The following is an 18,324-nucleotide window of genomic DNA, read 5'->3' as shown; positions in this document are numbered from 1 at the left end:
AGGTATGTTATACATCCATCTAAATCTACATTAAATCCACTATTTTTACAAAAAAGACTGTTATTTTATCAAATGTGAATACGATAAACTAAAGTGTACTTTTTAAGGAACTTATTTTTTATAGTAAGCAATGTGCGCCTAAAAAATGAATTATATCGTGTACAGTTTATAACCTGAGTATATAAAACTCGATGTAAAAAACCTGTCTATTCAATCATAGCCAATCATACCCAATCTTAATCTCTGTTTCCCTCCATCCAAAGGTTGTCTGGCAGAGATCGCTTTTAGTGATAAGACCGCCTTTTGTACCCTAATTAAGTTACATTTTGTTAATTTTATTATTCTGTTTGGTGTACAAATAAAGTGTATTCTATCTATCTATCTATCTATCATAGCAAGACCAAGACGGATATTTAGTATCAACTTTCGTATACCAAGTCTGTTATAAATTGTTCTATTATATTCAGTACAAGTTTTTGTTTAAATACGGAAGGCTGCCGGCCGAAGTTTCTGCTTCTATTCAAGTGAAGACAATGCGAGCCGCGATGTCGACGTTTTAATGAAAGTTTCACTTTAGTTTCACTGCGATTATATTCTATGAAACACTTGTGATTGTGAATAAATTCTTGTTTCTTTTTAATTTATGGTTTAACATCGGCTGGTGGTTAGGGTTACTTTACGACACTGTACCTACGATATGGTATATTTTTACTGATTAAACCAAACTGTAATACGTATAATATTCCCAGCCGTCAAGGATCATACGAGATCTTAGCTGTTAAGGGTCGGCAATAGGCAATCGAGGGTTGGCATTGTTATAGAATTATGTAGTAAATGATGCTCTACAGCCTTGAAAAAAATCACACCGGTAGTCGAAGAGTCTAGCTAGGTGCTGAATCATTCGAATTTAAGTAAAAGCTTATGGATAACTGTAAATTAAATTCAGAATATGACGAAAAACCAGTAAATGACACTCCCGTATTGTAACAACTGTGTCGTAATCATCAAGAATTTTCATATGATTTTTATCATATTATAAAGTTAAAGGCTTGGACTAGGCGCTAAATACCTTGTTTTTTAATAAACACACACTTATTTTGTGTAAATTAATCCCAAACTTGAGCAATTTTTTTCCCTCAAATCTTCATACAAATATCTATGGCGGTTTTCTGTGTTATAAAATCATAAACACAAGTGACGTTTGACTCAGTTGGCCGCTGGCCTCCAAAGAAGGGTCACGTCGGTTTAGGCAGCACTGACAGCTCGCGATCTTATCGTGTACAGATACAAAATCACTGCACATGGGTTGTCATTGCACTTTTTCAACTTTTATGACACCAACATAATTTGATTTGAAATTGAGGAAGCATAATTCTTCCAGTATCTTCAATACATTAAATTAAATTAGATAGTGTGCAATATTCTCGTGACATTACAGTCTCGTAAAGGTCTGATGAGGAGCAGGAATATAGCGATTGGATCTAAGTGATGACAATACGCACGAACATTAGGTTAGGGATCAAAAATACAGTCTCTTGGTGCTGGTTGAGGTATGGTCTCGTGAGGATCTGATGAGGGCAGTAACACGGTGGTGGCTCAATTTTATTTCAAAGATGTTAATAGCTAAAAGCATCGAGTTTGGGCTATTAAGTATGTTTTTCAGAGAGAGAGAAAGAGATTTTATTTTTCCTCTGGATGTGTTAGGTTTACTGGGTTTACTAAGTTCATTCTGTTAATGGCATCAAGTTGTTATGTGTTCATAAGTAATAATTATTTATTAACAAAATGCTGTTGGTTCTCCACGAAAATGTAAAAATAAAAATAAAATAAATAAAAATAAATTCGTAACGTAAAATTGTCAATGACGGAATTTCTTCTATAGACAGTAGCCACAAAAAAAACAAACGATAGATGGCGTGATTTGAAGATAAAGATACATTTATTCGACACATAGACAGCAACAACAAAAAAATACAGATTTAAAGAAAACAAACACATATTTATACAAAACATCAAAGAAAAAAAGGATACACATCAAAATAACTGGAAAAAATATAAGCTCCAATTTACTTGTGTGGGACAGGGAGTACCATAATATTTTTTTTGGGTTACTCCCCATCTATGCGAAATATCAGCTTGATATCTTTACCCGTTTCTGAGAAAAAGGGCGGTGACAGACGGACAACAAAGAGATCCTATAACGGTTGCTTTTTTTCTTTTGACGTTCGAAACCCTAAAATTAAGTAAAAATATTATGCTGCTACCAAAAAATGTACTTACAGGTATTGAAAAAGCGGTATATAGTACTAAACAAATTATAAACAAACAAAAAACCCGACTGCACGCTAAAAATATGAAAACAAGTCCCAATGTTAATTGGAAAGTATCGTAGGCGGGGACCAGCAGAGGGTTCACCATTTAGCTGAATGTTACTTAGAAAACGGCCTTGAGTGGCGGTCAAGTTGGTCCCCGCCTGCGATACTTTCCATTAACATTGGGACTTGTTTTCATGTTTTTAGCGTACAGTCGGGTTTTTCGTTTGTTTATAATTGTATTTTTTTATTTGTAACTTTTTAGTTGTTTTTATTTTATGAAATTTTACGTCAGTAGTTCATGATCATTTTTTATTTCAATAATTTTGGTGTTGTTATTTAAATACCTTCAATATGCATATTTTTATAATGTGAAAATCAAGCCCTTTCATTTGATACCTTACACGGCAAAGTTGAATTATTATTTTTTCGATCATCACGTTATGTCCTCTAGAGGGCGCTATGTTCATTTTAATGGAACGTCACATAGCCTATAACCATCGCGCCATCAATACGCTTCTAACAATACCTCATACATCAAAATCTATCAAGCCGTTTAGGCTACAGGAGGGAACAAAGAAACAGACAAACATACATACATACAATCAAAAAACATTATCCTCCTCTTTCGGCAGTCCGGTAAAAGGAGAAAGACAGGGGGTCATTCTGAACTTTTTCTCTACGAGTTTTGGGAATTAACTTTGTTGGAAAAGCTAATCGGGTTCCGAGTTTAGAGTAAAGTGGCACCCCTATTAATTTCTACTCTTTCCTGGTGCCTACCAGTGTAAGTAAGAATTATACTTACTTACCCTAAAATCACCCAAAATGTACTTGAACATAATTGTCAATAAAGTTGGCGAGTAAAAGTTTATCGACCCACTGTGCAAACTTACTTGTGTGCGTGTCACTGCGTGTGCTGTGTGAAGAGCATTGAAAACCCAAAATTGGCGCGGCACGTCACCCTGTACGGGCCCTTAATCGTTATAAGTAAAGCTAAAAAACACGCAGTACCTCTATTATTGGAGCCGCAATGGCACAAACATAAAATCATAACTTTTTTAAAAGTATTTATGTAAATGCACAAAAGGTGGGCTTAATGCTAAGAGCATTTTCTAATTTTACCTTGATGCATCTGTATATATCCAAGAGGAATACGGAGGAACTCTGTACCCAAATGACTAAGTATTAAAGCAAATGACTTCTCACGTGTTTAAATGAAGCTTAAATAAAATCTCGGTCGAGCTAGAGCCAGGGTTTCTTTTAATCAATTTAGTGAGAGAATAAGTTGACTTTTAAGAGCTCAAAGGAATAAGAACCTCATCCCCAATAAGCAAAGAATAAGAGGACTTACACGAAGACGCCGCCTCGTATGGAAATGTAGGAAATGGCTGGAACGAACGCCAATAAATTCCCCTTTACATGTATAAATCCGATAGACTCGCCACTAGAAGAGTTTGCGGAAGAACTAGAGAAAAAATATATTACACTATTCACTCAATGAAGACTGAATAGTGAAATAAATATTATATTACGGGGGTTTTTTGTGTGGTTGTGTTATAAGGTTAGCAAGTAACATTTCTTCAATAATATAACAGGATTCATAGCTTATTTAGGCCAATAATGAAAAACAAACCGCATTGACCAAATATGCCAATCTTGTAAGCCCTATTTGGTCCTGTGTTGAAATGAAATGTGCCAATAATTTAAGTCGTATTTTAGCATGGGTAAACCACAAAACCACTCATCAATTTGGTTGAACGTACAAACGGAATATCAGATGGCAATTGAACGACCAATACTGTTGACATCATTAGGTGTAGGAGTACTAGGAGTGATCTAGAGTCTATGAGCTATTTAATTATTATTTTTTAGTTAGTTTGTGGGTTCAAACTCGAAAATTTTCAGGAAAAAACTATTGTAGCTTAATAATAATAAAATTGGGTAAATTCATTCAAAATTCGAACAACTAAGTACAAAATGTCTGCTAATTTTTTAATTACACTTTTGATGACTTCGCCCGAAGTCTACATTTTCTGATCACAATCGAATTCCCATAAATCAAGCATAACCTAACAGATAATTAACAATACGACAACCACACAAAATATAATGCTTTTGTTTTAATTAAAAATAAACAACAATTTATCAACAAGTACCCTGAAAATTACGGGGGGAACTCATTATTTTCAGGCACAATTAATTGAACCGTGAATTCAATTTAATTACACCACTCATTAGTAATGAAACGGGTGGAATAATATTTATACCAACAGGCTGATGTTGTGTTTCCCAACTACGGAGTCAATATGAAGCGGAAAACAACAATTGAATCTTGGTATGTTTTCATTAATTATTTAAACCAGGTTTGATTAAGAATTTAAACGAATAATAGGTATATAAGCTATGTAACTTTTGTTTTTGTGTGCAAAAAAAGAAATTTCTGTCTAAGTACCTATAGATAGTTTTTTTTATATTTGGTGATCGTCGAAAATCCAGTAAGCTGGGGTCTCTTGATAAACATTGAAACGAATGGTACTCAGTCATATATCTGATCTGTAGATCCAATTTTACACTACTTTATATATTTCCTGTGTGAGCAATGTGTATTGAGGCATGTTGCAGGGGGTCACTCTATATTACGAATAACGATTGAATAAAACGATTAAATAGAATTATAAAATCGAAGTTTTGTAGAGCTGCTGCGCGAGCAACGACTCTATCTCGTTGTATTAAACGTATTGCACTACAGCAGGCTCCGGTTAATCCGTTTTTGATCAGTATATTTATTTATTTATTTCAGAAAACTTACAGCTAACACATTTATCATTTATAGCAAAAAGTAAAAAACAAAAAGCCAATTAAAAGTTTTCACTAATAACTTACAAATTAAAAAAAGCCAGGGAAGCCGCTGTTGGTACAACCAATTACGAATTGAATTTTAATAAAAATTAAAACCTATATCCTTAAAGGTAAAATAATTGCAACACAAATAAAAGCTAGACAAACTTAGAACTAAACTTATCAGTTAAGAAATAATAAATGCTCTTGACATCACTATTGAATAAATCAATATCACTGCATTCAATTGCCATTGAGTTAAACAAGTGGGATGCTCTTAAAAGAAATGAGTTTCGACGGTATAGAGTAACCCTCTTGGCTCTCAGCTACGTACGGCCATCTGTGAAGTGTCGACCCTAGACACTATAGAGAGCCTTCAAACAGAAGAGGCGTAGTGGCATGAAATTGTTGACTTTTACGGTAACAAGATACAGTTTCAAAGTTCCGTAAATTTCTTTTACACTGCAACCAGTGACAAGTTCAAGACTCGTCTGGTACTCTAAGTTATGACCTAATAGAGCTTTCTTAATTTTTGTATCGCGATGCAAAAAGGACCTGATTTATCTATTCTATTCTATTCTATTCTGATTTGAAAACTTTGAACCCAATGCCCCATTTTTTTTAAGTATTGGCCAGTGTTCTATGCTCTACCTCTCTATGACTAGTCCCTTTAGTGCTAGTGGTTCAGGGTATTAGATAAAACAATTCGAGAATTTTCAAAAGACTTAGAACATAAGTTAAGAACTAATTCCTTGATATGTATGTTGTGTACACAGTAGGTATACCCCTTTTTTAACACGTTAATATTTAATTGTAAAGTACTTGCTAACCCAGCCCACCAAAATAACCACTTACCATCCTACTTACTTTAATTAATCAAAATTGGTTCCAGCAACAATAAGAAAAAAATGCCTTTTCAATATTATTTGTTTACATTTCGCTGATAGCGGTATAGCGTGTTGGACGCCATTTTCGCCGAATAAATAGTAAAAGTGTTTCGAGAATGTTACCTCAATTACAACACTGAAAACTCACTGTAGTTGCCCCGGTGAATTATAAAAACGTTTCTGTTTGTTAATTGCTGTTTCTGTCACTTGGAGTACCTTGGATGTAATTTAAGGTGGGACATTTCAATGAACTAATTTTCCGTTATGAGAACGAGTTCTATGAAATTCTATGAAAGCTTCAGGACTATGCAAGAGTTACCGCATTGAAAACTTTTGAAATATATGTTTCTGTCTTAAACGTATTGAATATGTACGAGGTGCTTTCAAGGAGAATATAATTTTTTTTTAATGCAATTTTGCGGACACCTTTAGTACAACAGTACATTTTAAGTATAGCTTCAAATATTTTTTTGATTAGTTAATGTATGTTTCATATACGTTTAGGCGGAAATAATAAGCAAATATAGGCGATAAAAAAATCAAAACTTTTCCAAAACTTTTTTTATTGAGCGACTAGAAATTAAGAAATTAACAACAAAATAGTGATGAACTACAACATGACAGCGTTAATAGTTCGGGAGGCAGTGTACGCTAGTTTTTTTTTCTTTTTACTCTATGGTATTGTTTTTAGCTTCTTAGAAAGCGCGGCCGGGCTGCTCGGGCTTGGGGGGGTGAGCCGCGATGTACTCCAGAGACCTGAGGATGTAGTCGGGGATGGGCTGGGCAGGGGGGGGAGTGGGCAGATGGGCTCCCTGAGAAAAAAAAACAATTATTAGTTAGGTACTGTGAAAGTATGAAGACTATTTAGAACGACTTTTTCATTTGTGTAATGTTTTTTGAGAAAATGTGAAAAATGCCAGAAATGTTTTTTTGTGAAGCTGTGGTTGCTGCACACTTTTTTAAATCAATATTTACCTATGATGTTTCCAGTCAAATTAATTGAAAATCACGTTAGTTTTTTTTATGTTGCAGTCAAAACATATTTCCGCTTGGTAGGTACATTTTGCTTCAAGACCGTATGGAGTGAAACTCTTACCCGATTGCACTAAAAAGGCGGTTATTTTTTGTGTGTATTTACCTGGGGCTGGTATCCGTTCTCGTTGGCGACGTAGGTGATCTGCACGGGGGTGCCGTCGGGGGCGGTGTACTGGTTGGAGCCCTGGACCTCAAGAGCCTCGTTCTCCTGAAGAAAAAGAAAAAGTTAGGTTGCGTACTTTTTGCATGAAGACTCCTTGACTATAGTCCAGATTGAGAAAAAAGGTAAGGTTAGGTCGCGAACTGTGTGGGTGAAAACTTTTTGAGTGTTGCTAATAGAATAAAAAAAATACAATTTGTGTAAATAGATACTCTTTAGTTATTGATTGCAATAACTGGCTGTAAGACTAACTGGCTAGAAAGTAATGAAAACATGATTATCATTTTATTTAACGATAGTCTGATGAATTAAATGAATTAAACTGACCTTTCAAAACCAAATGATTATTTAATTACTTTAGGAAACACAACTTTATCAAGAATATGTATTTTCAATCATCATCATTAATATTCATTTGATGTCTTGTATGAATAATGCTTCGTTTCCGCACACCTACTTGTAATGATTTATTGGCATTTGACCTTCTGTTTCTCATCTAATCCAATGATTATAGCTTGACCTTTAAATGCCAGCTAAATTGCCCGATCTTGTTTTTTTTATTCAAATACAAATATGCTGTTAAAATTCGATGTATTTTTGATGATCATTACAATATACCTACTGCTTATTTGACTACCTATTAAACGAGTGACCTTAATCCGAATAAGCGTGTTTTTATTGAATTTATTTAAATTCTTCATCTCATTTTACGTATAATTTTTTTTAAAAATATAATAACTGTTCGGATTTAAATAGTGACATTGGATTAGTAATTTTTAACAGTTTTATGTAACAGAGGATTAGAACAAACTATAGTCCAGCTACCAAACTAATACCGTACATCATGACCAATCAACAAGCAGCATTTCTTATCTGTCAAAACTGGCATTAATCATTTGTATGGATCTGACAGATATATTTGACAGAAAAACTATTATGCCAATGCTGCCTAAAGATAGTTGATGTACAGTAGTAAGATAGCAGCAGTTCTAGTGTTTCTTTCACGCTAAGAAGAAGAATCGATGGTAAAACCTCTTCTAGAGTGGAGACTGCGACTAGGCAAACGTAGTGTAGGATAGATGGGGTGACAACTTGCGAAAGGGTGCTGGTAGCGATTGCACGTGGAAGACTTTAGATCGCATCCAGTGGCGTGCTTTTGGAGAGGCCTACATCTAGCAGTGGACTTCTATCATCATCATCACGACCCATCACGTCCCCACTGCTGTATCACGGATCTCCTTCAGAACGAAGGGTCTTAGGGCTAGTCCACCACGCTGGCCTAGTGCGGCCTATTAATATAGAAGAAGATCTTACCCGTCCGGCGTTCTTCAGCACTCCGCTCTCCTGGGCAGCAATGCCGTTGCTGGTCTCGTACGCGTACTGGTATTGGTCGGGGGCGACATCAGCGTCTTGCTTGACGATCTGGGCGTCAGCCTCGCCGCCACGGACCAGGTGGGAGACGTCAGCGTGGGCCACGGCGGCCACGGCCAGGATTACGATGAAGAATTTCTGGGGGGAGAAAGTGGAATGGTTAAAAAAATTATTTTTTTTTTACTTTTAATAATTTTTTAAATTGTTAGGTTCGTCTCGGTGTCCTTAAGGCTGCGTCTACTTTGGGTAAACCTTACCACAAATGCAATGATGTAAGGTTATTTTTCATCCGAAGGTGCCATCTACTATCGTAGGTTGGCTATCAATATGGTCATTTGGGCCTGGTAAGGTTATTAGTAAAATTTTCGGTTAAAAAGTGTTCGAGATCAATAGGCTATTGTTTTAGATATCATAGTGAAGAAAAATATGAGATAGTTAGGTAAATGTTGGATAAACTTAGATTTTATGAAGAAAGTGAAATTTTAAGAGCTTTTGAGAACACAAATCGGCAATCGTTAGGCTTATGTGATTGTATTAGTAAACATTAGTTGCTTTCTCAACTTTTCCTTAATCCTTTTACATAATGACAAAACCACAAGTACATAACTCAAAATCAACACAAGCTTCATCATCAAAATGCCAAGTTTCTGATGAACTCACAATCTCTTAAATTGCATGTCACGTGAAAGCCTCTCAATCATGTTAACCTAGACATTTGTATGACCTATGCTGTGACCTAATGTATAAGCCTCAGCTTTAGAATTATGATGATGGCTGATGCAATATAATGATTAGGAATATTTACCGCCTACAGTTGATTATGATATTAGGACTTACCATTTTGTGTGTTTAAAAGTTAACAGCTAAGATGTGACTGTGCCTCTATTCTGGGTGCTTGGTGGTTTTATACCCGAACCGCCTCGTATATAGATCTGACACTATTTGCATTATTTGGCAACTTATCTGTCCGTTTGGATGATCACAAGGTGAACGCATTTTTTTGTTCATCTTCTCCTACTTTGTATGCACAAAAGTGGATTAAATTTGATTAGATTATTGAAGGATAATTAAGTAGGTTTAAGATTCTCTTGTATGTTTATAAAATTTATTGGCATTTAGTTTGCGACGTGACAACGATACGTTTATAAATGTTAGAATTGCCTGATAATGTTTAAAGTTTAGAACTAAGGATTAAAACTTTATTACGAAGATATGGATCGCATTCATATACGTTTAATACACCAGTTAAGAGTATATTTTCACCTTTACTTGTTTATCAAAATCTAAAATGATTAAATGATTAGTGTTTAGTTAATACTTACCACTAATCAAAAGCTATAGGACCTCTGTAATAGGACTTATCAGTTAACTTTCTTTTAATTACTTGGCTATTTTCCTCAACATGTCGTCATAGTAATACGAGTAGTAATGTATCCTTCTGCCTGTATCCGCTATAAAGCTATAACAATAATAATAATATGTTATAAGAAAGCTGTCACTGTTATGTTTACATACATACATTGTAACTTTAAAGGCGATATAAGTAGGTTGGCTGGTAGAAAATGCTTTTAGCATTAAGTCCACCTTTTGTACACTTATATTTCATATTTGGGCAATAAAGTATCAAATAAATAAATAAATAAGTATTATGCAGTAATTTAGTTACATCACAGCCTTAATGATGCAGTCACAAGGCGAAATTTTATAAAAGGATTGGTTCTCTATTACAATGTAAAGGTGCATCTTTACAAACGAGCGCCATTGTGAAAACCAGTTTAACTTTTTACATTATGTAATGAGATTATTGTTAAAAAAACCTCTCAATTAAATTAATAACGGGAGGTCAAACAAGTGTAGTCTGAGGTTATTATACTTTTCATAGATATTAGTATTTATGTACTCGAAGTTTTTGTAGAATGGTTTGTAACAGTAGTTGAAAGGTAAAATTGTCAGTCGAATGGCGTAGTGATTAGTGGCCCTGACTGACTGCTGCGCCGAATGTCCCTGGTTCGATTCCCGGCTGGGGCAGATATTTGTTCTCGGGTCTTGGGTTTTGATATTTATTTTTAATATGTATCTATCTATGTATTTGTATAGATATATCAGCTGTCCGAAACCCATAACACAGGCTCTGCCTAGCTTGGGGTCGGATGGCGGTGTGTGAGATGTCCCCACATATTATTATTATTATTAATGTGATCTATGAGGATGAGTAATGTCGGCTGAGTAATTTACAAGTACCTAGGAAGGTTAGGTCTATTATGACGATACCTTTTGTTTTTAACCCTTGAAAACTATCTATCTACTAAGCTAATCTCAGCTATTGCAACATCCAGGCTTGCTACTCCAGTTTACTCGGGAGCTAGGCTGACTGAGCTGAAATCAAGGGGATATGTACAAAGGTTCCACTCGAGAGAGCTACGTACAGGAACTTCACCCCCTACCAGAATGGAATAGAATAGAATAGAACCCTTGAAGACGAGAGGGGTGTTACAAGTTTAACGTGTCTGTGTAGGTATCTGTAAGATATGTGAGTATTTGTCTGTGGTAGCATAGCTTCGAAATGGTTGAACCGATATACTATTTGTTTTCTTTGAGTCATAGATAACTTTACCTCTAGTGTTCTTAGCCATATAGGTCGAGTGGTAAGCAATGTTCTAAGCATTAAGTCCACTTTATGACCAACTAGCTATTCCCGCGCGCTTCGCTTCGCCTTAAAAACTTTTCCCGTGGGAATTCCGGGATAAAAAGTAGCCTATGTTCTTTCCCAGGGTCTAGACCGTATGTATACCAAATTTCATTCAAATCCGTTCAGTCGTTTTGGCGTGAAAGAGTAACAGACAGACAGACAGACAGACAGACAGACAGACAGACACAGTTACTTTCGCATTTATAATATTAGTTAGGATTAGGATTATTACGATCAAATAACTTGTTCTTGACCATCAATTTTTCAAACTAATGTGTCGGCCACTCTGATTGGGCGACATTGACATACACTCGTAGTCTATAGTCTAATCTAATAGACCTAATAAATCATCATATTCAATAGGCTAATTTCTAGTTTTTTTTTTTTTTTTAATTTAAGTGCTTTTGTTTTTTTTGCAAACTTATTTTTAGGTATCCTTATTGCCATAACGGTCATAAAGAACCCATAGTGACAGTGTAAGATACAATATACATATTATAATGCAGTAGTCAGTGGAACTTTTTCGTTGCTCGTGAGTGTAATAAACTATACACCTATACAGTCACGAGCAATGAAAAAGTTCCACTGGCATATGAAACGTCAATGGCAGGTGATACTTTATCATTGCTCGTGAGTGTATTTTCACGAATATGTATACAGAGTTAGGTACCTTCTAAGATGGTCCAAATGAAACAGGGTGGTAGAAGACATAGCAGGGTGGTAGAAGACATAGGTAATTACCAGTAATCCATTTCATTCCAATATGCCCATATAGGTACTACCAGCATTTATAAAGTTGTTTTTTCGGAAAGCGGATTATAGACAGAGAGAATGAGGGATTGCTTTCTAGTCAAATAAGCGTCAGTTACTGCTTTATCTTATTTAACTAAAATCACTAATTTTAATAATAATAAATTAATCTAGCTTACACGCTACCGACACGTGTCTCTACGATAACCTCAAATAACTGCTTAATTATATCCTAAAACTAATTTTAATAATTAAATCAAAGATGTCCAGCGTATGCGTACAAAGTATCGTCTACGGAAAGGAAGACCTTTACAACCAGTTTTGTGAGTTTTAATTTTAATAACCACAGTCCCTCAAGGCCTGTGGCTTTTATTGGAATCGTATTAATATCTATTTAGCGTGTTTTACTTATCTGATGGATTTTTGATAATACGTACAGGGCCTGGATATTTGTAAATTGTAGGATGGGTAGGTAAGTTGAAATACATCGATGAACAACTACAACTTCATACCATTTTTTCTGTCCAGAGGTTGTTTAACTCCTGTATGCGGATTTAAATAATATTACCTCTATTGATGATGCTTTAGAAATATTTTTAAAATATCCTACAATTTACAACTACGTACGGTTCAATCCAAACAAGTTGAATGTTCCTGAAGTAACGTAACGAATCTTCTATTCATTCTTTCAAGGATAGATAGTTGGTTAGTTTGACAAAACACAAAAGAGTGTACTCACATGAGATTGAAGAGATACAGGAAAATACACATCGAGCCTAAAATCTTGCGAACACGGTTTAATTTTGGTTAAAAAATCAATCTGTTAAATTACCTACCTACGCAAAATATAGTAAGTTTGTGCCTATTAAGATTATTTTAAGCATAAACAAAAGTTATGAAATATATCTTCAGCAAACAAAGGATCTCCTTAACCTTTAGCCATTAAAGACATGATTTATGTATCTTTCTCTACGTAAACAGGCTTATGTTTCTTACGTTCCTCCCTTTGATAGCGTTATTTACGCCTTTGCCTAAATTACTCCGATTTATTCGACAGAAAAACCGGTTTTGCGTCGATTTGGAAGCAGGATTTTGTGGCTGTTTATATGGTTTCTGAAAGGAGATTCAATAGATAACCATTCATGAATTATTATCTGTATGGATAATATTTGGATATAAAGATACATAACACACGGAATTACGTTACGTTAGGGAATACATAGTTATTATTCTGTTGTTAAGGTAAAAATATAATATATTACACTATGAAATTTATTTAACCTTTAATCGACACTATTAGTGAATAGGGCAATAGGCCCGCCCCCTATTACATTGGGACTAACATAAATGCTCTGGCGAAAAGTGGGTGCAGCAATGCACCTCTGCCTACCCCGCAAGGGAGTACATTAGTACAAGGCGTGAGTGCGTGTTTTTTTTTTTTAGTGAATTCACGCTCCATTATGCTGTATTAACGATGCCATTTTCCGACCTATTTCTGCAATCTTTCAAGTCCTCGTCTACCCAGTACTGAGCCTGCTTTTGCAAAATCATCTCTAGCATTAAAGCATGAAGGTGAAAATTCATTTGGTGGTATCCTAGACTTGTCATTAGCCAAGCAGGCAAGGCTGAGATAACCTCCGTGTGAGGTAATTTGATAAATTAACCCCGAAACAGAGGGAGAAGGGGAATAGCTTACTCAGCTAAGTTAGAGCGGAACAGAACATTTCTTATTACTGCTAGGCATAATGCTGCGGATTTCAGCTGGTAGAAAACTGCAATAAAGTTGGAATTTTACTAACTTTGATGAATATGGAAATTCGGGTGAAGAGGTGCAACCGGGCCGGTTCCTCCGGTTATTCCATCATTAACCACAAAACACGTAAGATAACATTTAGTCTTAGAACTAGAACATAACTTTTCCAGGGAACCTTAGGAGAAGCAGGCGCGGATCCACCCATATGGGCAAGATGGGCATGCCCATCACCTAAATGACTTGCCATATCAAATCACGGGATTTTAATATACTTAGGTAATACGTATCAATATAATTTAGTTACTTATTTCATCACTTTGGAGGTATGGCTGTTTTTTTATAGTAATGATGAGATGATTTCGGGATATTTTTTTTCTTTTTTCCTCTGTCAATCTCTGGACTGTGCGGACGTGTTTCAAGTGTCTCGTAATTGAATTTGGAGTTAATTTGTTTTCTGCGCGCCTCCAGCGCACTTTTATCGGTGCCTCCTTGTTCTTCCTACGGATTCTTCCATTTGGTCTGGTGGCCATATTGGATGGTGTCGGATCTCTCATTCGCACTTACCGACGGTGGTGACGTCGCTTGCTGGCAGCTGTGAGTCTATTAAGAATTTTAAAACTTAGAAAAATTACTTACCGCCGCGAGGCTCGAACCGGCGGACTGCAGCTTCGGAGGTGGGCGCCTTAGCCGTTCGACCAAAGGCCGTGAAATTTCGCAGTCGAAATTAAGCTTCATATTGTACTCAGTCAGTTAAGATGAAGTGTCACGGATGCAGTAATAGTAAGATTGGAAATAGAAAACTGACATGTAATACTTGCAAATCTACTTACTGCTATGATTGTCTCAATATTAAACCGGAAGATATACCTAACATAAATCAAGATTACGTTGCTCATTTAAAGTGCCCGTCTTGTGCCTTTGTAACCCGGCGCAAAAATACGGATAGCACACCGGTGAATCCTCGACTGCGTCGTGCCGCAGATGACTCTATGAACATGTCATTCGACACTATCGCAGCAGGAAAAACCGCTATTGCTAGCGACAATACCTCAACACTGTCGCAGGTTCCTACTTTGGAGGAGATAAGTCAGCTCTTGGACGATAAGCTATCCATAAGTTCTACATACATGACCAGTCTTCGAGAAGTGTTAAAGGAGGAGCTTAGAGTTATGGTGGCATCCGAGGTGCAAAAGGCGATTCAATCTCTAAAGGATGAGTTTACAACTACAACGGATTTTATAGTTGACGAACAAAGCGACATAAAACGGAAACTATGTGCTAAAGACAGCGTTATTGCTTGTCTGGAATCAGAGCTTCTACGTACTCAGAGTGATTGCGCTAAGGTTACTTCCAGGCTCTCCCAGATTGAAAAATTGTCGAGAGACCTAAATATCGAAATCCAGGAGGTTCCTGAAAGCAAGAGTGAGAATCTGTTCTCTATGCTAAAAAACTTGTGTAGCTCCCTCGAGGTTCCCATTGCTGATTCAGATATAAGATCGTGTCGCCGTGTGGCTAAAATGGATTCAGCGTCGAGACGGCCAAGGAATGTACTGGCTACATTTAATACTCCTCGTCTACGAGACTCTATTATTTCTGCTACGCTACGCTTCAATAAATCACACTCAAAGGAGAAACTGAATACCTCGCATTTGGGTTTAGCGGGTGAGTCAAAAAGAGTTTATGTAACAGAACATCTCGCTCCTGAAACTAAACAACTACATGCCGCTGCTAGGAAATTTGCAAAGGACAAAAATTTCAAATTTGTGTGGGTGCGATACGGTCGAGTTTATTTACGCAAAGATGAAAATACAAAAGGTATTCATTTAAAAAATTTGGATTCGCTAAATAACTTAGAATTAAAATCGTAAAACATCTAAAGCTGCCTTAGTTTGGTGAATATTTTAATAATTAAATGGCTTTTGTATTTTATCAGAACGTTAACAGAATTAGAACCAAAATTACAGAATTTTATCTGAATATGCTGAATTGTGATTATGACATTATCTGCTTAACAGAAACTAATTTAAATGAAAGCGTGTTTGATGGCGAATTATTTGATAACCGCTACCATGTTTATCGTAGAGATCGTAGAGACAGCTGCGTTGCATTGTATAAGGATGATGGTGGAGGTATTCTGATTGCAGTCAAAAAAACTTATAATGTTATTAGGCAGACTACATGGGAATCCAATGTTGAAGATATCTGGTTAAGCATCCTTTCTAGTGATCCTGGATCACCATCTATTCACTTGTGTTTATGTTATTTACCCCCAGACATACCAAAGGAGGATCTTAGAGGATTTTATTGTAATTGCGAAGATATCATGTTGAAGAACTCTTCGTCCGATGTATTTTTGCTTTTGGGTGATTTTAACACGCCAAACATGAGTTGGACAACTAACGAAATTAATCTATCTCTTACTCCCAGTGATCCTGCTGACAATAAAGCTTGCTGTCTTCTTGAAACTATGAATATGTGTAGTCTTCAGCAATTCAATAGTATACGAAATAAAAACAACCGCCTTTTGGACCTGGTCCTGTCTACACTAACAGATATTAAAGTTTATGGGGCAGATCCAATGACTCGGCTTGACGGTCACCATCCTGCTATAACTTTTGAAATTCCTCAGATAAAAAATTTACCCCCATTATTACCAAATAAATCGAAACGTTATTTGTTCAGTAAATGTAATTACGAAGGGGTAAAAACGTCATTACGTGAGACTGACTGGCAAAACATTCTTTCTTCTTCTGAAGACATAGATGTATGTCTAGATATATTTTATGCAAAACTGTATAGTATAATTAATCAACACACCCCACTGGTTAAAAGCGATTCTCATAGATACCCCATATGGTATAGTGCAAGCCTAAAGAAATGTCTCGCCGAAAAGAACAAATACCATAAACGATTTAAAAAATATAAAAATCCGCGAGACTACGATACGTTTTCTCTTTTACGTGCTAGATGCAAGGCATTAACTACTACCTGCTACAAGGATTTTATAGAGTCAGTTGAAGATGCCTTAGGAGATAATATTAAAACTTTTTGGAATTTTACTAACAATAAAAAAGGACACACTTCTATACCACAGACTATGATGTTTGGAGATAGAATCGCGACTGATGGAAGGGGTATATGTGAGCTGTTCTCCGATTATTTTGCCTCTGTTTATGACAGCTCGCAACCTAGAACATTTGAACCTCTCCCTGATGTTAGTCGAGACACTCTTCATAGTCTTTCAATCACAAAAAATGAAATAGTGAATTATATTAAGCAGTTAAATGTCAACAAAGGTGCGGGTCCAGATAATATTCCACCAGTATTTGTCAAGAATTGCGCTGATGAACTAAGTACTCCACTACAAATAATCTTCAATAAGTCTCTCAAATCCGGACAATTCCCAAAGCTATGGAAAACTGCTCACATTATTCCAATACACAAATCTGGTAGCAAGGCTAACTGTGATCACTATAGACCCATAAGCATACTATCATGTTTGGCAAAATTATTTGAATCAATAGTCTATAGCTCTTTGTATGCACAATTAAAGCCCTACATATCAGATAAACAACATGGCTTTGTCAAGGGTCGTTCAACTATAAGTAATTTGCTGGTGTACAAGAACTTTCTCTGCAACGCTTTTGCGACGGGTGGCCAGGTCGATAGCATCTACACCGACTTCAGCAAGGCTTTTGATAAGGTAAACCATGCTCTCTTGTGCAGAAAGATCGCAGCTCATGGGGTAAAGGGTAGTTTATACCGCTGGGTGTAATCATACCTTGAGTTGAGAACTCAGCTGGTTGCAGTTAGGGGTTTCACATCCTCTCCTATAGAGGTCACTTCTGGAATTCCCCAGGGATCACACTTGGGACCTCTATTTTTTATTCTTTTTATAAATGACCTTGCTGAAACCTTATCTAACCCATGCCTGCTCTATGCTGATGATCTGAAGGTCTACAAAGTCATTCAAGACGCAAGTGACTGTATTTTGCTACAAAAAGATCTTTATCTGATTGCGAATTGGTGCAGTAATAATTTGATGCAGCTCAATGTTGGTAAATGTTCAGTGATCTCGTTTACGAATAAGCATCATAAAATCCTTTATGATTACAGATTATCAGGTCGAACTCTAGGTCGTGAAACCACTATAAAGGATTTGGGTGTTTATTTCGATGAACGACTTTCATTTAAACCCCATTATCAAAATATAGTTAGCAAATCAAACAGAATATTGGGGTTCGTGCTTAGGTCTACCAAGGAATTTAAAAAACCTTATAGTTCGGTCACTCTCTATTATAGCCTTGTCCGCAGTATTCTGGAATACGGTTGTATCATATGGTCTCCGTTTTACATTGTTCATAGCGATAGCATAGAGAGAGTACAAAGGAGATTTCTCAGGATATTGTCGTACAGGTGTAATCTTGGACGCACCCTATCTAACTATGACCAAAGGTTAAATAAATTTAACATTATGCGTTTGGATGTCCGCAGAAAACAATCTGACCTAATTCATTTATACAAAATCA

At 36.1% G+C, this 18,324-nt stretch overlaps 1 protein-coding gene across 1 annotated transcript; it reads right to left on the bottom strand.

Moving 5' to 3' along the window:
- Nucleotides 1–6,583: 6,583 nt before the first annotated feature.
- Nucleotides 6,584–9,561, bottom strand: LOC105393786 (larval cuticle protein LCP-17). The gene is made up of 4 exons (XM_011565587.3): nt 9,441–9,561; nt 8,547–8,741; nt 7,176–7,280; nt 6,584–6,849 (listed from the first exon to the last, which is right to left on the bottom strand). The coding sequence occupies exons 1-4, from the start codon at nt 9,441–9,443 to the stop codon at nt 6,733–6,735; spliced, it is 420 nt and encodes a 139-aa protein (XP_011563889.2). The 5' UTR covers nt 9,444–9,561; the 3' UTR covers nt 6,584–6,732.
- Between the last annotated feature and the right edge of the window lie 8,763 nt (nt 9,562–18,324).

The sequence above is a fragment of the Plutella xylostella genome, chromosome 8, assembly GCF_932276165.1.
Source record: "Plutella xylostella chromosome 8, ilPluXylo3.1, whole genome shotgun sequence".
NCBI classification, from domain to species: domain Eukaryota; kingdom Metazoa; phylum Arthropoda; class Insecta; order Lepidoptera; family Plutellidae; genus Plutella; species Plutella xylostella.
This window is presented reverse-complemented; position numbering and strand designations above follow the sequence as displayed.